The sequence below is a fragment of the Phaseolus vulgaris genome, chromosome 10 (genome assembly GCF_000499845.2).
Source record: "Phaseolus vulgaris cultivar G19833 chromosome 10, P. vulgaris v2.0, whole genome shotgun sequence".
Lineage (NCBI taxonomy): Eukaryota > Viridiplantae > Streptophyta > Magnoliopsida > Fabales > Fabaceae > Phaseolus > Phaseolus vulgaris.
Genome location: NC_023750.2, coordinates 9365375 through 9390151, shown reverse-complemented (window position 1 = coordinate 9390151; position 24777 = coordinate 9365375). Strand labels below are relative to the sequence as shown.

Genomic DNA, 24777 nt, shown 5'->3' with positions numbered 1-24777 from the left:
TTTCTTTACATTATTTTTATCATTTTCATGTTATATAATAGTATTAGCGACAAAAACAATAACTAATATTACATCAATATACAACTCACATTTTATTTTTCTAAGTCAATGTAAAGTAATCTCGACAAAATATATTTTTATATGAATATAAAATTGGTCTAAATTATTTTTTTTGACATAATTTTTTCATTTCCTTGTCCCGTGTAAATTATTTGATATTTCTCTTTTCCATTAATAAAAAAAAAAAATCTCTTATCCATGATGTTATTTGTAAATTTAAAATAAAATATAGAAATTGTAAACTCACGAGGATGGATAAACTTTTTACGAAATTATATATAGGAAAATTTATGAAAATACAGACTTAACATGCCTGACTTCTTTTAGAATTTGAGAGTATTAAATTTTCAAATTTAATTTTGTGAAAATTGATATTCTTCTATATCTTTTTAAAAGTTTTAACCTTTAAATTTTTTTATATCAATTGATTTAGACAAATACATAAAATTTGAATGTTTAGAGATTGAAAATGATTAAGGAAGTGTTAGTTAGAATATCTTGAATATTTACATGATTTAAAAAGTAATTTGTAATGAATGATATATTATTATTTGAGTTAATTATGGTGGTGAATTGGTGGAAAGATATGTAATAGATGTATGATGGATAGAAGGGGAGGGGAATGAGAAAAGGTAAAATATAGTTAAGAGTGGACGTGAATTGCTACGAATCCTACGTTTAAGGTGGCGTAGAGGAATGAGCCATTTGTGTGTTAAAGGATGGTGAGATTTAATATATGAGTTGAAAGGTGGGAGAGAAAGGGTTGGTTCTGTTTGTGTTTGTGATTGTGATTGTGATCATCGTGGTGTTGCGGCGGTGGCAGTGGTGGCGACGACAAGGCAAGGCAATGGCGTACAGGAGAAGACAAGGAGTATCAAGGACTTCCACCTTCAAGGAAGAGATTCGACCTAATGCTAATGCAGATGCTCACCCTCTTCCCTCTCTCTCCTCTTCCTTATCCTTCACTCCATCTTCTTCCTCTTCCTCCTCCTCACCCTCCCTCGCTGCTCAGGCCATCAAAGCCTCTGCTGCTCGTCGTGATCCCTCTCTTCACTTTGCTTTCCCCGCATCTCAACATGACCATCACAGATCCAAGGTTAATTCATTCTTACCACGCCATTTCCATTTCCATTTCCATGCATTGCACTTCATAACAATCAATACTTTCTGGTGCGCGCATGCATGCAGAGCTGTGATAACAATTACGTGGTGGCGGATGTTTCCAAATCCGGTGTGTGGGGCGTTCTCGCTCAGAAGGCCAAACAAATTCTGGAGGATGATGAGTCATCCCCACACCCTCACCCACACCCACACCACAGCGCCATCGCCTCCGAAAAACTCAAAACACACTCTTTCAATACATTTGCTCCTCCTCTCGTACGTTCTACTGCCTTCTTCTTCTTCTTCTTCTTCTTCTTATTATTATTATTATTGTTGTTGTTACATCACCGTACTTTTCAAATCTGTTTCTTATTATGATGCTTCATCAGGAGACTATGGAGAGTAAAGCATCAGGTCCCAGATCTCCAATCAAGCTAAAAGGAATGTCTCCGTCCAACTCAAAGCCACATCAAGCTCCAGGGACGTGGAATCCATGGCAGCAACCGGCGCAGACCGGAGATCCTCAAACTTTCCATACACAACTCAAGGCATCTCGCGACGTAAGGTGGCACTAGCAACTACGTAATTTAATTGTCTGTCATATACTGCTTCGTGCAGTCAAAAAACTTATGAATTCATGTTCTGTTGATTTTCCTTTGATGCAATTCATATTCAATGGTTTTGGTTTCTTTAATAATGACATGAGACGCAAGTTTTGGTGTTTGGTTTTTGGATGGGTGGCAGGTGGCAATGGCAACGGCTGCGAAAGCAAAATTACTTCTGCGGGAGCTAAAAACAGTGAAAGCAGATTTGGCTTTTTCCAAAGCCCGGTGTGCTCAACTGGAAGAAGAAAACAAAATACTCCGGGACCGCGAGGGTAGCGAGAAGGGAGAAAACGTAAACCGTGCAGACGATGATTTGGTTAGTTAATTAGTATTGAAAATGAATTATAAGTTTTCTTATTGAAGTGTGAATTGATTTAAGAATGTTGTGATGGAGAAGATCCGGCTTCAACTAGAGACGCTACTTGCGGAGAAGGGTCGATTAGCCAGTGAGAATGAGGTGTATGCTCGGGAGAATCGTTTTCTACGGGAAATTGTGGAGTACCATCAGTTGAGTATGCAGGACGTGGTGTATCTTGATGAAGGCATGGAAGAAGTTGCACAGCTTTACCCCATTGACACCGGAGTTTCTAGGGTACAGTTGCCCAAGTCACCGCGCTCCCCCTTAAATCCAGGCTCCCAGACAAAATCAATATTTTCTGTGCCACCGCAGCAGCATCAAGAAGAAGAAGAAGAAGAATACGGAGGAGAAGAAGCAGAAGACAAGAAGATTGCATCAGATTTAGATGAGCATGCAGTTGCAAAGTGATCATCCTTACATATTTTTTTACGTGTGTAGTTTGATTTAGCCTTAGATGGGTTCCTTACTCGGGGAAAACACACATGCAATATTAGGCATGAATTCCTAGTAACATTCAATTGTTCAGTTGTTACAATGTTGGGAAGATTAAACTAGCAAGAAACGACGGGGTTTAGTGTTGTGTTCCCCCAAACCAAAAACACATTATGTATCTATCAATCTCTCTCTATATATATACATATCAGTACCTTGCCCGCCCAGGTTTTGGGTTCGTTTGGCAATTTGTGCTTCTTCTTCTTCTTCGTCATCATATATTTTTCTGTAATGCAAGACACAGAGAGACCCTTTATTCTTATCTAATGCCTCTTTTTCTTATAATTCTTACCGAGTTATTCTTTACTGCGCTTTATATATAGTTTCTTAATCTAACTATTATAATAACTAATCTGGACTATGTGTGAAAATAAAAGGTAAAAAAGGAGAAGTAGTTTGATATATATGTATAAACACACTATGATTGTTAATCTTCATGCTCAAAGAGTTGTATGGGTTATTTGAAGAGTTTATTTGATTTGTAATTCTATTTCTTAACTTTCCTTTTATATAAATGATTTAGGTGTTGAATAAAAACTAAAAACTCACCCTAAAATAGATAACTTGATTATTTTCAAAGAGAGTCATTTGTAAGTTTTTTATTATAATTACTACCTGAGAGTGTTATTATTTCATGAATAGGGTTGAGATAAAATGAATTTCTTTTCGTGGTTTCTCCTTTTTGGTATAACCCACATTCTATGGTAGTTGTTATCTTTTATTTAAGATTACCTATTATATCACTACAAAGAAAATCATGAAATAGAAACCAATTTTAGAAACAAAAATTAATTAGTTGCTATAGTGACTTAATTATAGATCATTTTAGGGACTAAATAAATTTTTAAATGATTTTTAAATGATTTTTAAATTGGTATCTAATTAGCAACAAATGTTTTTGCTACCAAATTTAGAATATAAATAATTGGTAGTTAAAACCTTGATTGTTAATTAGATACCAATTTAGAAACTATTTAACAATAATAGAAACTAATTTAAAAACCAATTTTTTTTTAGTTTCTAAAATGATATCTAATTTAGTTACTATTGCAACTAATTATTTTGGTCTCTAAAAATTGGTTTCTATTTGATGATTTTCTTGTAGTGTATTTTGACACCTCTAATAACGTTGTTCCATAATACAACTAGCTGACATGACAGTCTTAATATTAAAGAAAGAGTGTGTGGGTCCCACTTGCTGAGTTGGAAAAATTAATAAATTATAGCATTTGGAAGGTGCGTTTTTGAAAGGATTACTGGAGTGCGCTCGTGAAAGGGTTTGTCGAAGCAATAGGGTCTGTTCTTCCATTGATTGGTGCGTTTGAAAGGTAGGATTGTGGATTCCGAAGGGACAACGTTTGCGTTTGAGGTTCTTCATTGCGAAAGAACAAGTTCGAAATTGTGTGCGTTTTCGATTGGGAGGGTCTCGATTTTTTAGTGCGACAATTTTGGGGCTGTTACATTTTTCCCTCTATATAAACAAAGGTTTCCTTCATCCAAAATACACAGCTCTCACTCACAGTTTTCCATCTTCTTCAAACCACCATCGTGCACCTTTTTTTCCTTTCACCTTTTCACCTTTTTCTCTTTCTCTCTCTTCATTTACTATTTTATTTTATTATAATATTTTCCTGGATTTATTGGGTTCTTACTCTTTTAAGAGTAACTTGCTAGTTCTGATCCTCGAAAATTTCTAGGAAGTTCCTGTTGTATCCTAGGGGACTTGCGCAATACACCGCGGATAAGTCCTTACGGACAATGATCGATAACGCCTCGGGAAATCAATTTTGTTCGTGTTTAAAGCCTCAATTACTACAATCGTAAGGACTTATGGCTGAAAATGTGGACAACAACAACAACGTTGCTCCAGAAACGTCAAATGTTGTTTCCGCAACGCAAGCCATTTTTGTGAAACCATTTCCGGATGTCTCAAAAATTGAAGTCTTCACCGGTCATAATTTACGTTAGCAAGAACGCGTGTCCACCCTATTGGACATGTATGGAGTTGCTTTTGCACTTACAACTTCTAAACTCGACTCAAACACGACTACGAAACAAATTGATGATTGGATCCATGCAAATAAGGTATGTCGTCATGCCTTACTCAATGTGTTATCTAACAATCTGTTCGATGTCTATGCTTCTTACAAGGAAGCAAAAGATATTTGGGATTACCTTATCCTCAAATACACTGCCAAAGACATCGTCAAAAAAAGGTTTGTGTTTGAACTCTTGATCGAAAAGCTTCCGCAATCTTGGACAGATTACAAACAACCACTGACGCACAGACACAAACAAATGTCCCTATTAGATCTGATCACACACATCATCACTGAAGACACAAACAAGAAGGAGTGTGCTACTGCAAAGGTCAAAAATTTGTCTGTCAAAGCAAACGTGGTAGAAGACAAACCAGCTCCAAAACGGTACGAGAAAAAAATATGATCACAAAAAGAAATATAATAATAAATTCTCTCGTCACAATGGAACTAACCCCACTTTCAAGAAAAAAGGTAATTGCTTTGTTTGTGGAAAGTCAGGTCCTCATGCCCCTCAGTGCAGACATAAGGCCAAAAACGACTATCCTCATAAGGCAAATCTAGCCGAAGGGGAATACAATTGTGGCAGTCGTTTCACAAGTAAATCTTGTGACAAATGTGAGCAAATGGGTGGTAGACTCTGGGGCTACCAGACACATCTGTGCAAACAAAAATGTGCTTACCTCCTACACAAGTGTGAGGCATGGAGAAGAACAAGTTTATCTCGGTGACTCCAGGATAACTCATGTCCTAGAAAAGGAAATGTTCTTTTGAAGCTCACATCTGATAAAACTCTGGCTTTGAGTGGTGTGCTACATGTGTCATCAATTAGAGTTAATTTGATCTATGTGGCATTGTTAAGCAAAGTTGAGGTTAAAATGTCATTTGAATCTGACAAGATTGTTATGACAAAAAACAATGTTTTTGTGAGGAAGGGATACTATGATCAAGGTCTTTTTGTATTGAACATTAACTACAAGAAAATAACAATTTAGTCACCGAATTCAGCGACCGAAAAAAATGCTCACAATTTGCGGCCAAAATAGCCACCTAATACCTATAGTGTCAAATTTGCGACTGAAATAGTGACTGTCTGAATTATTAATAATGTTAGTTAGTTTTGTGACCGAATGAGTGACCGAACATGAGAGTGACAAAACCGTTGGTCGCTAAAGTGGTGGTTGTTTTGAATAAATTGAGAAAAATATATCTGCGACTGAATTAGAGACCGAATATGTTTATTTTTTAGCCACCGATTTTTTTGTGTGGCTAAACATAATTGTTTATTTTTTCCACCGAATCAACCACCAAATTTGTTTATTATTTTAGCCATCGATTTTGTTTTGGTCGCTAAATATAATTATTTATTTTTGCCACCGAATCAGCCACCAAATACGTTTATTTTTTAGCCATCGAATTTCTTTTGGTCACTAAATGTAATTATTTATTTTACTACTACTACTAATAATAATAATTCATTTTTATTTTAAAAAACTATAAAAGGATCACACTTTAGATATTCATGAGTAGTCATCAATTTAAAAAATAATTAGTAGTATTAATGGTTTCTTTTTCTATTTAAAAAATATGTTTTAATTATATTTGTAATTTCTTAAATTTAAATAAAATTAATTAAATAGTTTTTTAAAAATATAAGCTAAAATACAAATTCTAAAAAAATTACATAAAAAATATTATTATTAATAAAATGAATCATTTAAAAAAAAGTAAATTACGATACATAATTAAATTTAAATAAAATTATCTCTTTAAAATAAATTTAATTTTATAAAAATAAATACATTTTCATAATTAATTTGTAAATAATTTTTTAATTATTAATATTTTTTTATTAATAGCACTTTTATCACTTGTTTTAAAAAAAGTTGTTTAAATAAAAATTATTAACATAAGGTAATAACTATCTCTACAAGTTAAAAACAATGAAATTTGTATTAGTATGAAAAATAATTAATCAATTAAAATATTCATACTTATTGTCATGGGTATTTCAATACTTATTTAATATTCATTTTTAAATTTTATAGAAATGTGTTTCTCTATTGTTTTATTCACTCCTAATGTAATTGGATAAAATATTCGGATTGGGATATTGATTCTAAATCAATTTTAGGACATCGAAGAGGGTATGTTTTACAGAGCCATTGGAGGTGAGGAGGAAGCTACAAGTGGTGGTCATGGTGCGAACGAAGGTGCGAGTGGAGGTGCGAGCGGAGGTGAATGGAGGCAATGGAGGTGCGAGCGAAGGTGTTAACGGAGGCGAGCAGAGGTGCAAACAGAGGTGCAAGCAGAGGTGTGAGCGGATGTGCGAATGGAGGTACTTTGATTCAACAATAAAAGAAGTTGCCATTGTTGGTTCCCATGGAAGTAAAGCATCTTGCATAAACACTAAACCATCATTTTTAGTAATTAATGCTGCGGAAGAAGGTAATTTCTAGTTAATGTTGATTGCCATCATTTTTTTCCTTTACAGATGTAACTAATGTAGTGTTGTTAGACAGGGACAATGATACTCTTCTGTTCTCCTTCCTCTTCTCATATTTGATAACTTTGAACCCTAAAAACACTAAACCCTTTAAAATACTAAGAGAAATTAATTTCCCTTCAATTTTCTAGTCTGGACACGTTTTTAACCTATTAAGTTTTAAAATAATCAATTAAACTTATAACACTTGATATGGTTATTTGCAGGAATAATGTATTTACAGAAATAATTTGTTATTCCCGAACCTCAGAAATATCTTATAATTGATTGTTTCAAAGCAAACAAACACCTTATTTCAGACAAAACACTATCTATATGTTACAATTTACTAGTTATTTGCGTTTTGTGTTGTCTCTCGAGTATTTAAGTATTTATTACTAAAAGATGAAAGTTTTGGTGTTTTACTTTTGTTTGAAAACTTAAATGCTTGAGACTTTTACAACTTATTTTGACCTATCAAAGGAGGCAAGTGACATCTTTATTGCTTGACTTAGAATCCTGAGTGTTACAAGTAATGGGTAAGTACAAGGGAATGCTATTTCAAAATTTATTTTCATTCGTTTCCTACACATTTTCTCTTGGGACTCCTTTTGTACTTACTAACACAAACATGTGTTTTATACTGGTATCTTGCTATTGAATCAACAATTGATGTGAGATTCATTTTTTTCTTTCTTGCACTATTCATTTTCTGCATGTGAGATTCCTCTGCATTTTTCTTTTCTATAATGTGAGTACATCTTCTTCTTTTCATCTTTACCATGCTCCTCTTTTCTATCTCTACCATGCTCCTCTTCTTCATACTACTAGTAATTGATGTGAGACATTATATCACAGGTTTGTGGTGTGAGGTGAAAGTCTTAAAGATTTGAGTCTCTGCTATTCATTGTTTTGAGTCACTTCAATGCACCATGACGTTACCAACTCATATGGCTCACTTTAAAAAGGATTTTTTTTTATTCCTATCAAACACAGATGAGTTTCGTTCCTAGATAATGATTCTTTAAAAAAAAATATCATCAATAATAATTAAAATTGAAAATAGGGGTCCCCAGATGATAAACAATTATTTTTGCGCCACCCTGCTTTCTCCTACTTCATTTATATACATCTCATTCTTCCACTTCTCTTCTCTCTCTTCCACTACTTCACTTCATACATTATCTATTTCTTTAATTCACACTCATCTTTTTAAAACTGCATAATGCATGAGGAGATGAAAATCACATGCTCCCAATAATTTGTGTTAGACAAGTTTAGTTCTTTTCTTTACACTTGCTGAGAACAATATATTCCATATGTTAATAGATGATCCCTATTCCCCTTGTTGAGAAAATTGAATGTCAGACTCAATACTTAAGCCTAATAATGCAAGGCCAAGGTCAGAGTGTTCTATTCAATATTCCACTATGAACATGCTAATTACATAAACCCAAAGTTCTGAATTGTGCTTTAAACGATTGGAGATAATTATTTTCACTAACCATTTTCCGAACTTCCTTTCAGTATGTTGCCTTAGTAAATATCAGTCAAACCTGATGGAACATTCTTAAAATATCTTAACTTCATAATTGTTTCCATTTCCCTGTTCACTTCCACTAACATGTTTTAGGGCATCATTGGAATGTACATATGTGATAACATATGTGTGTGGCCTAAATGAACTGTGATAACACAATTTTCTGTTTAATGATGATACTTATAAATTATAATGTTGTTTGACTGTATAATTTATTTAGTTATCTTTCTTTAAGAAGTCACTTATGAATCCTGTTCTAATTTGTAAATAATTAATACTGGGTTTGTGTATATTTATTTTATGAAAAAAAAATGATAGACCAGTAAAAGTTTAATTGCTGAAAAATAATATATATCAATATATCTCATGCAGTATACCATCAAATGGAGTTCTTGTTATCAATCAACTAAGGTTTGTTGAAATTTCCTTTTAAAGCTATAAGGTAAAGTTACCTTTTTTACATTTCTATATATCATAATTTTATGTAAACTAAAAAATAAAAAATTGTCCTTAAACTATAACTTCATGTAAAGACAAGTTATGTCATTTGGTCCTCACAGACTAAAAATCTCCGATTGTGCATTCACTAATCTTTCCCTCTTTCCATTAGAAGCATGCCCATATACACTAAGGAATACCTTGTAGCTTTGGTACACCATTTCATTGCTAACCTGATAATGCTTGTGGTTTGGGGATAACCATTTAGGTTTCCACGACAATGGAGGCTATGTCAAATAGACGGGGCATGGAATTCTTTTTTGGTCCAAACTTAATTGAACACCCTTCTCTCTCGGTGGGCTTGACAGGTCTTTTCTTTGTTGTATAAATAAACGAATTAAACTTCTAGCCCAACAAGAATAATCATTTCTTTAGTAAAAGTTATTTTTATTAGTTTATTTTATTTTATATGGTTCATGTATTCGCAATATTCAATTGTGAACTTAATAATGCTTATTTTCTGTACACTGTCTCTTGAATCCACAACTCATCTGATTGATGATTGTCATAAGTTTATTGTTGAAGTCACTTAAATACAATAAATATTTAAATGTCTATTTTTTAGTGACTATATGGTGACTAAACTTTTATAATTAGGCTAAAGCCAGTTTTACTTATTTTAATGATCTTTTGATTCAATATGACTTTCTTCATCTCTCTTGTCTACAGGAAAAATATATAGATAGCAGCACCTCTTTATAAATAGTAGCACCTCCTCCCAAGATCAGTTACAAAGTGAACCAACAAAGGTATGCTTCTCCCTGTCAACCCAATACTTTCATATTTTCATTTTTTACTTTCTCCATTGAGTGTCCTGTTTTCTCTCTCTTAAAACAAGTGTATACATTAGAATTTCTTGTAGTCAGATTGCATTAATGGAAATCCCCGAAGATAGAAAGTGGATGTATAAAAGAATGGACATAAACAAACATCTGACAGAGGAATTTAGAGAAAAAGTGTATGAGTTCCTACAATATGTTATTAGTCAAGAAAAGTTTCAAGAACAAGGTGAAATGTTAAGATGTCCTTGTATTAAATGTAGTTGTAAAGTTTCAAGTATGTGGATTAAGTTGGATGGGATCTTTATAAAGAGGGATTCGTGCTTAATTATTATTGGTGGACAAATCATGGTGAAGAATTGCCACAATCCCCCAGTGGATGTTGTCAGTTCATGTTATGGAACTTGTGAACAAAGAGAAGTATTAGGTTGTTTCCATCAAATTATAATGGATCATGTGGGGCCCTCAAATGCACATTGTATGCAACCAAAGAGTGTTATTGGATATAAGTACATGGAGGAAAATCCTGATCTTGAAACTCAAATTTTTTTTAACATGCTTGCTGCTGCACAAACACCCTTGTGGGAAAGAATTGTCAGCTTCTTTGGAATATCTAAGCTTGAAATCTGATTATAATATGTCTGAAGGATGTTTCAATATAATGGTCCAACTTATGGGGAAGACTATGCCCAAAGATCATCAAATGGTTAATAATTTTTTCCAAGCTAAGAAGTCGGTGGAAAAATTGGGTTTGGGTTGTACGAAAATTGATTGTTGTCCAAAAGGATGCATGCTGTATTATAGGGAAAACTGTCATAAAAGTATAACTAATTGCTTTATTTTTGGAATGGAGCGATATTACACAGTCACTAGGAGGGGAATTGAAAAGAAAAGTGTTGTTAAGAAAATGTGGTACTTTCCCATCATTACTAGACTTAGAAGGTTATACTCTTCAATGGCAACTGCACTCACATGAGATGGCATAGTGAGAATCAAAGGGACCCGTCTATTTTGTCTAATCCATCTGATGGAGAAGTTTGGAAGCATTTTGATAGAATGCATCAAGATTTTAGTCAAGACCCAAGAAATGTCAGGTTATGTTTATGTGCAGATGGGTTTAATCCTTTTGGTCAATATAGAAAAAGTTATTCTTGTTGGCTAGTTATCCTAACCCCATACAACATTCCGCCTTCCATGTGCATGAAGAGGGAGTTTATGTTTTTGACAATCTTAGTTTCAGGTTCTTCAAATCCAAAGCATAAGATTGATGTGTTCTTGCAACCACTTATAGATGACTTATGCACCTTGTGGACTGAAGGGATATTGACTTATGACGTGTCACTAAGGCAAAATTTTATGATGAAAGCTGCTTTGATGTGGACAATTAATGACTTTCCAGCTTACAACATGTTATCGGGTTGGATGACTTCTGGTAGACTTGCTTGCGCTATATGTATAGAAAGAACAAAGGCATTCTATCTTAGTCATAGCCACAAGATATCCTTTTTCGGCTGTCATCGTCAGTTTCTTTCACCTTATCATCAATTTAGGAAGAATAAAAATGAATTCAAGAAGAAGTTTGTTGAGACTGATCCCCCTCCTCCATGTTTGTCTTGTATTGACATTTGGAATAGGGTTGCACATTTACCAGTTTGCGCTGAATTTGAAGAACAAAAAAATACTCCTGAATATGGTATTAAACATTATTGGAAGAAACAAAGTATATTTTGGAGGTTGCCATATTGGAAAACTCAACTTTTACGTCATAATATTAATGTTATGCACACACAGAGAAATGTGTTCATGAATGTGTTTGACACTGTGATGGATATCAAAGGAAAAACTAAGGACACAAACAAGGCTCGATTAAATGTAGCACAAATATGCAATCGAAAAGAGCTAGAGTTAAAAGACATTGCTGGTGGCAAACTTATCAAACCAAAAGCAGCATATACATTTACGAAATCCCAAAGAGTCTTTATTTGTAAATGGGTTAAAGAACTGAAGTTTCCATATGGATATGCTTCCAATTTGGGTAGATGTGTTGACCTTACTCTAGGCAAGTTACATGACATGAAAAGTCATGATTGTCATGTGTTCATGCAACGTTTGCTTCTAATTGCATTTGACGCATTACCAAAATCAATTTGGAAAGTTCTTATTGAACTTAGTCTTTTCTTTAGAGAATTAAGTTCGACAACACTAAATGTTGAACACCTAAGAGTTATGGAAGAAAATATTCCTGTATTATTGTGTAAATTGGAATAAATATTTCCACCAAGTTTCTTTGATTCCATGGAACATCTTCCAATTCATCTACCTTACGAGGCAAAAGTTGGTGGTCCAGTCCAATATCGTTGGATGTATCCATTTGAGAGGTATACAATTACTAATCATTATTATAACATTTGTAGTTTATTTATTTAATATTTTAAATTATGTGCATCCATATTCTTGTTTAGGTTCTTACACTCCTTAAAAAAGAAAGTAAAAAATAAAGCCAGGGTGGAAGTCTCTATTTGTGAAGCTTACTTGGTGGAGGAAACATCTACATTTGCCTCGTTTTATTATCCTAATCATGTTGAAAGAAGAAGGACTAGGATCCCTTGTAATCTTGAAGTAGGTAAGGGTTCTTCACGTGCTCCTCCTATTTCAATTTTCAATTATCCAGGAAGAGCAATTGGAAAAAGCATGACATATTATCTAAATCAAAGAGACTTTGATGTTGCCCAATTGTATGTTCTTCAAAACAGTGAAGAGGTTCAACCATACTTTGAGTAAGTCGATGTTCACTAATTTGAAAAGAAAGTTAATTATGTTACATGAGATTTGAATAATCAATTTCTTTGTTGCAGTATTTATGTTGAATATTTAAGAGAGATTAGTCCTACTGCTTCAGAAGCTCAAATTGACCGATACATTTCATCCTATTATGCTACATGGTTCAAACAATATGTAGGTTTTTAATTTGCCTTTTGTAATTTTTTTTAGATAGACATTATATAATTTATAACCTTTTGTTTAGTTTCTAAATCTAGAAAATAATATTGAAGATCCATTATTGGTTAATTTAGCATGAGGTCCTAAGAGAAAAGTTCAATCATGGCCGATCTATGTTATTAATGGATACAAATTTCACACTGTTCTTTGGAGTGAAGGCATGAATTCCACTAACTATGATGTTTATGTACGAGGAACCAATGGTTAATCAGAGTCACATTTTTATGGAATATTGTCTAATATTATTCAATTGGAGTATATTGACTTTCTAATAATGAATATAGTTCTCTTTTAGTGTGAATGGTTTGATAATACTCCTAATATAGGAACCAAAGTATATAAGAACTATGGGATCGTTCAAATAAAAGAATCACGGAGATATAATAAAGCATATGATCCGTTCATATTTACACAACAAGCAAATCAAGTTTATTACACCAAATATCCAGAGGGACACCAAGGTTGGTTGGGAGTAATTAAAACAAAAGCTCGTATTAGAATCATTGATAACACAGTAAGTGAGGTTGAGCATGACACTTCATACCAAGATGATGAGCTTCTACAACTTGAAGTAGTGCTACATGTTGATCCAGAATTCATTCATGATTCTCTTGTTGATGTTGATGGGGGGAGGGAGAAGAAGTAGATCTACAATTACTAAATGAAACAAACATAGATGAACAATACAAGGAGGAATACATTTCAAGTGAGGATAACATTGAGAGTGATTTCAGTGACACAGATACCTCTTCGGTAATTCATGCATTAAAATTGATTGTATACCTTTCCAAATTATGTTTAACATTAATTTTATTATGGTTTCCCATAATTGTAGTGAATAACAGGCAAGATAATTGACATATTTGGTTGTAGAAAACACAATCAAGTTTGAATCTTTTGATCATGATTACTTTATTTGTTTATTCAAAGTTGATTGATCCACTTTGATTATTGTATTAATTACATCTTATATATGTAATATGTTTTACTTGCAGATGAGTAGTGGTCGTAGACCACCTAATCGTGGTGGTCGAGGTATTCGTGTTGATGATATATCTTTACCCAACACCAACATTCCCCCTTCGTTTGTTCTTCCAACAACTATGGAGTCTACACATCCTATCTTATGAAGAACCCCCACTTCCTACACTTCACGAACAAGATATTAAACATCATGTAGGAGAATCAAATCCTAGTACCTTTTCTACAGAGCCAACTATGAATCAACCTTCACCGATATAAGACTCTATTACACCTGACAATGAGTCTGGAAATGTAGTTGATGATCAAAGACCCTTGCTTCATGCAAAAAGAGGAGAGTAAGTATATTTTAATATAATTGTAATTCATCAATATGTTATGATTATCATATATCATTTTGACAATATGTTTTGAACACATTTTTTCACCAGCTAATGGACCTTCCAATGTAATCTCACGAATCATGAAACAAAAATATGATGAACTCAGTCCCACTTGGAAGAAGGTTCGTATTGAGCTCAAAGATAGATGGTTTGGAGTTTAAGGTAATTTGAGTTATGATTACATTTAAAATGTTATTTTATTTTTCTACAATGTTTGTTTTCTAATTTATTTTTCATGTAGAAAGAGTATAGGTGGGATCTGGAACAAGACCAAATCATTAGATCCATTTTTGATACAAAAGCCTCTCGTATCTTTAAAAATGTTATGAGTAAAGTTAGACATGATCAAGATAAGGGGGCTTGGATTCATACACTTGTTCAAGCAACCTAGAACCAACATTGGAGTTCTACAGAATTCCAAAACAAGAGTGTTATTGCCAAGGCAAATCGGGTTGTTGAGAAGGGAGCCTCAGCCTACTGTGGTGGTTCCATATCTACCGCAACTCACTTTGAGAAAATTGTAATATTATTATATTTTTTCTCTTTATATATTTAATTTAAATACAATCTATTATATCTTTTTATTAAATTTATGTAGACTAAGGAGCTTGAATGACAACCAACTGCTTGAGAGGTTGTAGAAAGAACGAAGAAAATGAAGATTGGACAATGGGTCAAGGGCTCGCGACCTTGCAGTATGTTTAAAATTTAAGTTATAATTTAATTTTTACTATATGTTTTGTTCACAATAATCAATTTGACTTCATTTTCAGGAGAAATATAAGAAACGTCGAGAAGAAGCCCAACAACAATAAATGCTTGAAAGCACATCTTTGCAAAACTCTCATGTTGCATCTATTGATGACAATGAAATATACATTGATGTTGTTGGAGGTGGAAATAAAAAAGGGAATGTCTATGATCTTGGTGTATTGAGCAAAAGGTTTAATAGTTCAACAAGTGCTCACTCTGCTACAAGCCAAGCTCTAGTATTCCATCAAATAGAAGAAATGCGTGAGATTATTCAAAAGTTAAATGATTAACTTATGACAAAACATGTCAAGGAGCGAACACTTGAAGAAAAGATGGAGTTATTGATGAAAACTCATGAAGAGCAAAGTGAACGCATGCACAAACAAGATGAGCTGATGCGCAAACAAAATGAGCAGATGCAACTCATCATACAACACATTCAAATGAATAATCTCATATCAGGTTCTTCAGATCTTACTACCCGTGGACATCATAAAGGAGACCACATTAGAGATGACATTTCAAAAGAAGATTAGTTGTATGTTGAATTATATAATAGATTTAACTTTTTTAACTAGTTTTCAATAGTTTTCATTGTGTAATACGATTTACTTTTAATTTGAGTACAACTCCTTCTTAAACTATGTATTTGAAGTTCATTCCTATCTAACTTGATTTAATTTTGAGTAACTATAAGCAAGTTTGATTTTTATTTTTATAAAATGGTCAAAATATCATTTTAAATAGGTATTAATATATCATATAAAAAAATAGCCACTGAAACCGATTTGGTGACTATATTTACAAAGTTGTTGTTTAGCGACCGAAATGGAAACGGTCGTTGTAATTAAAAAAATATTTAGCCACCGAAATCAAATCAGTCACTATAAGGGTCTCCATTAAGCCACCAAAAGTTTTTTCTTTAATTAATTATTTTAATCCATTAGCGACCGAAAATGGTGGTCGCTACACCTTCTATTTCATCTACCATTTAGCCACCGATTTGTTTAAAAAAGTTTGGTTGCTAATTTGGTTTCTGAATTTTGGTGACGAAATTTTTTGCAACTGATTTAGCCACCAAAATTTTGGTTGCTAATTTGGGCTCTGAATTTTGGTGACCAAATTTCCGCGATCGATTTAGCCACCACATTTTCGGTTGCAAATTAGCGACTACTTTAAAATTCGGTAGCTAAAGACTTTGCGACTAGGGTTTTCGCTTCCATCTTTATTTGTTGATTGTTTCGGTCGCTGATATGTTTAGTGAGATTATAGTGCTTTTAGCAACCGAATTGGGTAGTCGCTAAAAGTGATTTTTTTGTAATGATTTCTGAATTTTGGTGACCAAATTTTCAGCGATTGATTTAGCCACAAAATTTTCGGTTGCAAATTAGTGACCACTTTAATAATTCGGTCACTATAGGCTTTGTGACTAGGGTTTTCGCTTCCATCTTCATTTGGTGATTATTTCGGTCGCAGATATGTTTAGGGATCGATTATAGTGCTTTTAGCAACCAAATTAGGTGGTCGCTAAAAGTGATTTTTTTTGTAGTAACTTAAGAAGTTATTAATGAATCTGAATCTTCTGCTTATATTGTTTATTCGTATGATATATGGCATGCTAGATTAGGACATGTTAATTATTCGTTTGTTATGAAATTGCAACGACTAGGATTAATCAACATGCATGACAAACAAAATAGTAAATGTGATATATGCGTATCTATATATATAACAATTGAGGGAGCACAAATAGGCCTATTTTGACACGTGTCGCAACCTCAATTTTTTGGAAAAAAAATTTGAAAAAGAAATTTACCCAAATAGGAAAATTGACCCAAACTTCACCAATTATCACATGACACCTAGACCAACCAGAGCTTGCCACGTACCAATTCTTAAAACTCACTTTTTTTTTCTCTCTCTCATTCCGATTTCCCATTCCTCTGAAACCCTAATCTCTCTCAAAGCCATTCTTTCTGAAACCCTAATCTCTCATTCCTTCTCTCCTTTTCTCTTTACTGATATTCACCAATTCAGCAACTGCCCACATGCCTTATTGAAAGGCATCTTTAATCTGCACCAACGTATTTCCCTTTTTCGTGATGGCTGAACCCTTCTCTTCTCAGCTTTCTCTCCTCAACTTTCACCGATTTGGCCACTGCACACACAGTGGTCATTGCCTTACCAACAACTCAGATATCTTCTTTTAGGGTTGTTTCTTATGGCGCGATTTTTGAATGTGAAAATCGCTTTATGAGGTTATATAAGTTCTCATAAACTGGAAAACCTTCATTTCTCATTTCGTCTTCCATTCTTCTGAATAAAAGGTTAGTCTTTTATCATTCCTTTTCATTTTTGCAATTATTTTGATGTTCTTAGTTTTCTGTTTGTTATATTCTTCTTTGTTCTTCGTGTTTCTCAAGAAAGGTCTCAACTTTTAATTTTTCCAAAGAACATGTAATTATTTAATCAGTTTTTTTGAGATATTTTGTGTTTTTTGCAGTTATTTTGATGTTCTTGGTTTTTTGTTTGTTATCTTCTTCTTTGTTTATTCGCAACATAAAAATGATTTATTTTGGGTTCTCTAACCAAAGTTGCTTGCTTTTGATGTTTATTCTCTTCATCTCTTTTGTGGTTCCTTTGCTCCACTGTTATTAATATTGTTACTTCTCTGTTTGTTTCGTTTTCCAGTATTCTATATCATTTTTGCAGAAGATTTTGCATCAGAATCACAAAGCACCTATAGAAGGTAATGCAAGCAAAAACTGAGGCATTGTCCAGTATTCTTATCGTGTCCAGTTTTGTTTGCCTTTATATGATTTTTGTCCAAAATGTTAGCTCCATTTTTCTCCGTTTTTCCATTTGTATTGTCAAATGTTCATCTCATTTGAAAGTGTATTTTTGTTTCCATCTGTTTATATTATTTAATTTAATCGAATGGAGTAATTAGGGTTTCAATTGACAATGTTTTGGGCGTTTTTATGTTTTTGCTGAAGATTTTACATCAGAATCACAGAGCAACTAAAGAAGGTAATGCAAGCAAAAAATGAGGTATATTGGAATATTGTTCTCTCTGCTCTTTCTCTTCATATACTTTCTGCAATATAAAGTATAATAACTGAAAACTTATTTTTATTTGTCCTAACTTATTTTTATTTATCCTGTGCAGGCACGATTTGAAGTATTGTATCATCTGAATTGTTGTGTTGATAATAATATCACAATTGTTGTGAGTGCATAAAAATTGTTGTATTAGTATCATGAAGAGTTGTAGGCAATTATTAGCAAATGTTGTAATTTTAATCTCACCTCTTCTATACTGATGTCATGAAAATCTATAAAAATTGAAAAATTTATCAAAGAAGGTGATAAGATTATTTTTGAAGCAAAGTTTAACATACCAAATAATGAAATGCAGAGTGATTCAGGATGAATCATTTTTTTATATAACTGTTTATTGTTACTTACTTTCCTCAAAATTTGTGTCAGTTTGTTTGTTGATATTTGAGTAATTTGTGCCACCTTCCTCTTTGCCACGCCATGCATGTCCTAACTGAGAGGAACTCGCCATCGACGACTGTCCACTCTGGGAATCCCGTCGTCGAGGAGCAAGCTGTTTACTTCAACTCATTTAACCTTTGCGCCTCATGCTGACGTAACAATCATCTTTACTGAACTCACACGCTTGAACTTCCTCGCCTGAACCCCCAACAGCTTCAACTGAGTTTACTGGAAAATCCGGCGATGTGCTTCTTGTGGCGATGCCAGACCACCTGATATTCCGTTATCTAACACGGCGATGACACCAACCTGGCGTCAACCGATTATGTACACTGCAGAACGCCACTTCCACAAACAACGACTATGTACACTGCAGAACGTTACTTCCACAAACGATGAGTATGTACACTGCAGAACGCCACTTCCATAAACGACGACTATGAACACTGTAGAACGCCATTTCCATAAACGGCGACTATGAACACTGCATAACGCCACTTCCATAAACGACGACTATGTACACTGCAGAACGCCACTTCCATAAATGGCAACTATGTACACTGCATAACGCCACTTTCATAAACGACGACTATGTACACTGCAGAACGCCACTTCCATAAATGGCAACTATGTACATTGCAGAACGCATAGTGAAAGAAAATGCACAAAATAAATCAACAAAAGTTGGAACCGGAAAGATTTTATTTATGTTAAATGACTTCAAAGAAGGTGATAAGATTATTTTTGAAGCAAGTTTAACATACCAAATAATGAAATGCGGAGTGATTCAGGATGAATCATTTTTTTATATACACAAACGGCGACTATGTACACTGCAGAACGCCACTTCCACAAACGGCGACTATGTACACTGCAGAACGCCACTTCCACAAACGGGGACTATGTAAACTGCAGAACGCGACTTTCACAAACGGCGACTATGTACACTACAGAACGCGACTTTCACAAACGGCGACTATGTACACTGCAGAACGCCACTTCCACAAACGGCGACTATGTACACTGCAGAACGCCACTTCCACAAACGGCGACTATGTACACTGCAGAACACCACTTCCACAAACGGAGACTATGTAAACTGCAGAACGCCACTTTCACAAATGTCGACTATGTACATTGCAGAACTCCACTTTCACAAACGACGACTATGTACACTGCAGAACGCCACTTCCACAAACAACGACTATGTACACTGCAGAACGCCACTTCCATAAACGGCGACTATGTTGACTTCTTGACCACCCACCTTTCTCTTAACTGTTACAAATGAAAATGAAAATTAAAATTAATATAGTGTATATTTTAGAATACTTTAACGTATAAATTATTACCTTAAGTAGGACATCATAATATATATAGAAACGTTATATTAAGTAGGATATTAAGTAGGACATCATAATATTATGCTTTATGAGAGCAGTGCACATTGATCAATGTTTTCATATTTGTATAATCTAACCTGATTTTTTGGATGAAGTTTATAATGCACTGATGTACAAAAAAGTATCTGCCTTTGCCTTACCCGAACTGTGTTTAAATTGGGTTGCCAAGTGGAAAGTTGAATGTGGACACTATCACAAAAAAGACTTCTATTTGAATTACATTTATACTTAATTTATAATGGACTGTAAAATAATCAGTATTGAGGGAGCAGAAACAGTCATATTTTGACACATGTCACAACCTCAATTTTTTGGAAAAAAATTGAAAAAGAAATTTACCCAAAGAAGAAAATTGACCAAAGCTTCACTAATTACCACATGACACCTGGACCTACCAGAGCTTGCCACGTACCAGCTTGCAAAAATTAGGGTCTTTGCCTATTTTATAATGCAGGATTGTATAAAGTTCATAAAGCTATTGCAACACTTCAAGATCTATGTGCAGGTTTCCTTTTGTATATAACACAACTGTGAAGTTCTGTGAGCTATAGAAAAATTTGTGCATTGGCAAGTCCCTTTTGTATGGCACAGGTGTATGACACAGCTTTATTCTAATGTGTTGCATGAACTCAACCAAGTGCCCGAATGGTGTTTAAATTGGGCTGTCAAATCAAAAGTGGGTTGTATTATGTATTATGTATTAAAGACAGAAGATAGATATGGTTTAATATGGCTTAGACTTGAGGTGAACAATGCACATTGAACAATGTTTGCTGCAATAGTGTATAAAGTTGAAGAACCTATCCCAGAAGTCTAACAACTATTTCCAGATTTCCTTTTGTATATAGTTTAGCTTTTGTAGGCAACATGATGTATTTCTGAATTGAAGCAATTGCCAAATCTGCAATACAATGTAGTTCTGTGGACTATAAGAGCAGCTATTCAATGGCCTTCCCCCAACGGTGTTAAAATTGGGCTGACACATGTAAAGTCCAATCCTAAAAGGCATCATAAGAAGTTTATTCTGAACCTGCATTCTAAACCTCTACTGTACAGCTACGAGGTAAATTAATAAATATAAAAAAAATAAATCAATTAATGAAAATGGTGCATCATTTTTTTGGAATGCCACTATTTAAATGAACTTTTGTCATTATGTTGTGTCACTGAAACTGTTTGGTCCATTTGCTGGAATACACAAAAATTGTTTGGTCCATTTGTTGGAATATACTAATGACGTTAACTCATTTCTTAAATGACGTTAATTTATCAAAGGAGACATGGAATGTGGTTGTCAGAGTGTTACGACTATGGTGTGTGCAAGATTTCACCAAACAGAAAATTCCATTTTCACTAGAGATGGTTCTACAGGATGAAGAAGTAAGTTTTTCAAAAAACTCTCGGTTCTAACAAACATATATTTTTCATTTGTTGTGTTTAAAGATTGTTTTGTTTTTGAACTTTGTAGGGAGTCCGTATACATGCATCTGTGAGGAGGACTCTTATATACAAATTTCAGAATCAAATATGTGAAGATCGTGTATATTCCATACAATCTTTTACTGTTGCCTCCAACTTAGGATCTTACAGAACAACAAAACATGAGTATAAGATCAACTTTCAGTATGGGACGAAGGTATCTTTAATGGCTAATGAAGTGGTACCACAAAGTACACCACAATACACACCTCTCTCTGTGATTTTTGCTCCTGGCTTTGACACAGACTATTTAGTGGGTTAGTGAAATTATATGTTGTTTTTAGGGTTTAGTGTTTCAATACAACATTACCGTTTTTAACTTCAGTAATTTTTTTATGTAGATATAATTGGAGTTCTGACTGGAGTGGGAAGAGAACGCGAATTGCGAAAGGAAGGAAGAACTAACAAACTGAATGTCATCTCCATAGATTGTGATGGGTATGTTGTAACTTCAGTCCACCATTGATTCCTTTTTTTAAACTAACGTTTTAACAGAGATGTTTTTTTAGAGTAGTTTTCGGATTCAATGCACGCTCTTCGGCAATTATGTAGATCAGTTAAATGCCTACCTCGCTGCTGGGGAAGTAGAGAATGTAGTTATAGCTATCCAATTTGCGAAAGTAAAGTTGTTCAGAGGTATCATTTTGGATCAATCAAAGTATCTTATTTCTATTTTCAATAATTAGGTTCCAAGTATATTTTTCTTACATGTTAATTTATATTATTATATAGACAATATCTATATTCAGAACTGCATTGATTGCACAAAAGTGGAATATAATGTACTGACTGAAGAAGCCTTACTGTTGAAAAAGAGGTACTTTACAAATATCATTATTTGTTGTGTTCAAAAGATGGTTTGCATGTATTCTAATGTAGTTTTAATGTAAAGGATGTTAGAAAGTATGAATTCTCCATCCCAGGGGCTAAGCCAGCTATGTGAATCTTCAAAGCAAACTCCTGAAGATGAATTCCTTCACACCTCCACCAGGACCACCATAGCAGGGCTGAAGGATTGTAGAGAAGTAAATGTCATTACATATTTTGTAATTCGTGATTTGTCTTTGGTTTTCACTTATTTAGACATGATATTTACAATTTATATTTACACAGGTGAACACCTTCATAGTTCTTTGCACTACAAAACATGTTGTGGACAATGATGATTGGTGGTACACTGCCTGCATCTGTAATAAGGCAGTTTATCCTGACTCGAAAATGTTTTTTGTGAGAAATGTAACAAGCATATTATGAAAGTCACGTTTAGGTACACATTTTGCAATGTTTCTTATTTATTTATTACTCAATATTGACTGCAGTTCAATACTGATATTGTTTTTTATGGCAGATATAAAGTGCAACTACGTGTCATTGATGAGACTGATTCTACCACTTTCATTCTCTTTGACAGAGAAGCAAACTCACTGTTGAATAAATTATGTGCTGAAATTTTGGAAACTCATGATAAGGTTATCGTTGCACACCTTTAGATGTGAATTATATTATATATTATATATATAAAGATCTTGGTTAATTTGAATTTCATTTTGATTTTAGAATGGAAATCTTCCAAAATAATTTGCAGACATACTGGAGAAAAAGGTTTTATTCAAGGTTGATTCAAAAACTGATACAGGTTTTAGGTTTGAGCAAACCTTTAGAGTTAAAAAAATTTGTATGGATGAAGACATCATAGAACGTTTCATTAGTGGCGATAATAGTTCATTGGTAAGTTATGCTTTCCAGTACCATGTGTGTAATATAAAATATTTCTTCAATACTGATTTCTTTAAATGCATTTTTTTGAGAAGGAATTGTATGATCAAGATGGCAAAAAGGGCAAAGGCAAACTAGCTTTGACTGATGCTTCCTGTGAGAACATCACAGAGGTATTGTTTAATTCTGATAGAGAGTAACATTAGTTGAAAACATTTATTCTTAATGTGTGTGTATTGAAATAGGATTTGTTGAACAAGTTTGGCAGTGAATGCAACGAGTCTCAATCCCAAACTGTGGATTTGAGCAATGACAATGCTACAGTGACTCCACTTAAGAGACAGTCTCCACCATTGATTGAAGTTGCATAGGAAAATCTTTCGCTTAAAACATTTAAAAGAAATATTAAAATTGAAAAGTGAAATGTAGTTTAAGGATTATGCTCAAATTTGATGTTTGGAGGATATTATGGAACATTCCTGAATCAACGAACATTCTTCAATTATGTAATATTGCTATACATTTGAAATATTTTGCAGAATTATGTTTTTCATTTAATATTATTGGACTTATTTATTGGTGTTATTTATGGATAAATACTATTATATATGACATGTTATGTCTTGCATTGTATAGTTGTGTATTGCTATTGTTATTTTGTACATTTGCATATTTTGATATTCAATGGCTGAAAATTGTGAGAGGATGCAGAAACTTCTGTCACAGGAAAGTTGTAGATTGTGAGAAACGTAGCAAGCACATTTGAAAGTAACGCTTAGGTACACATTGCAATCTTTCTTATTTTTTTGTTCCTCAATATTGAGTGCAGTTCAATCCTGATATTGTATTTGTATGGTAAATATAAAGTGACACAAGGTTGATTCAAAAACTGCTCCAGGTTTCAGGTTTGAGCAAACCTTTAGAGTTAAAAAAATTTGTGTGGATGAAGACATCATAGAACGTTTCATTAGTGGCTATAACAGTTCATTGGTAAGTTATGCTTTCCTGTACCATGTTTGTAATATAATTCGTTCACTACTAATTTGTTTAAATGCTCATTTTTTTGGAGAAGGAATTGTATGATCAAGATGGAAAAAAATTATATAGAGGTTCTGTCACAAGAAAGTTGTAGAGGTGAACCAAAATGCTGGAAGACAAAGGCTTTGGACTGAAAAGTGTTGAAATTTAAAAATTTGGCACAGTGCCTCGTGTATTTGATGTATAATGTGAATGCATTAGACATTCTCATTTTCAACATGTATAATGCATTAGACATTTCATTATTAATGTGAAGGAATCAATACAGTGTCTTACAGCAGTCCACATTTTGATACTGTTCTTTGCATTTTATACTCAATTTTTTTACTGTTTTCTTTATGGTATTTTTTCTTCTAATGATTTGTAATATGCACCCTCATGAATAAATAATTTGATAAGAAATTAAATATCCATTCACCTTTATCCAGTATCTAAATAAAATAAACAAAATCTAATTAAAGAGCATGGTGCATATATGAATATATATGTGCACATTATTATTATAACATTTATCTTCCCATGATTTGTAACATGCACCCTTATGAATAAATAAACTTTTTAGTAGT

The 24777-nt window shown here is 33.6% G+C and overlaps 1 protein-coding gene across 1 annotated transcript; it reads left to right on the top strand.

Annotated features, from left to right (window-relative positions):
- The first annotated feature begins 806 nt into the window (after positions 1 to 806).
- LOC137818856 (uncharacterized) lies at positions 807 to 2876 on the top strand. The gene is made up of 5 exons (XM_068622483.1): positions 807 to 1156; positions 1249 to 1437; positions 1551 to 1721; positions 1906 to 2082; positions 2164 to 2876. Exons 1-5 carry the CDS (start codon positions 908 to 910, stop codon positions 2530 to 2532), a joined length of 1155 nt encoding a protein of 384 aa, XP_068478584.1. The 5' UTR covers positions 807 to 907; the 3' UTR covers positions 2533 to 2876.
- Positions 2877 to 24777: the final 21901 nt, after the last annotated feature.

Bases quoted from the DNA above. Each gene is read 5' to 3' on its own strand.
- LOC137818856 (XM_068622483.1), top strand. From the start codon at position 908: ATGGCGTACAGGAGAAGACAAGGAGTATCAAGGACTTCCACCTTCAAG. The intron at 1,438-1,550 runs GTACGTTCTACT...ATGCTTCATCAG, and splicing joins ATACATTTGCTCCTCCTCTC to GAGACTATGGAGAGTAAAGC. The intron at 1,722-1,905 runs GTAAGGTGGCAC...GATGGGTGGCAG, and splicing joins AACTCAAGGCATCTCGCGAC to GTGGCAATGGCAACGGCTGC.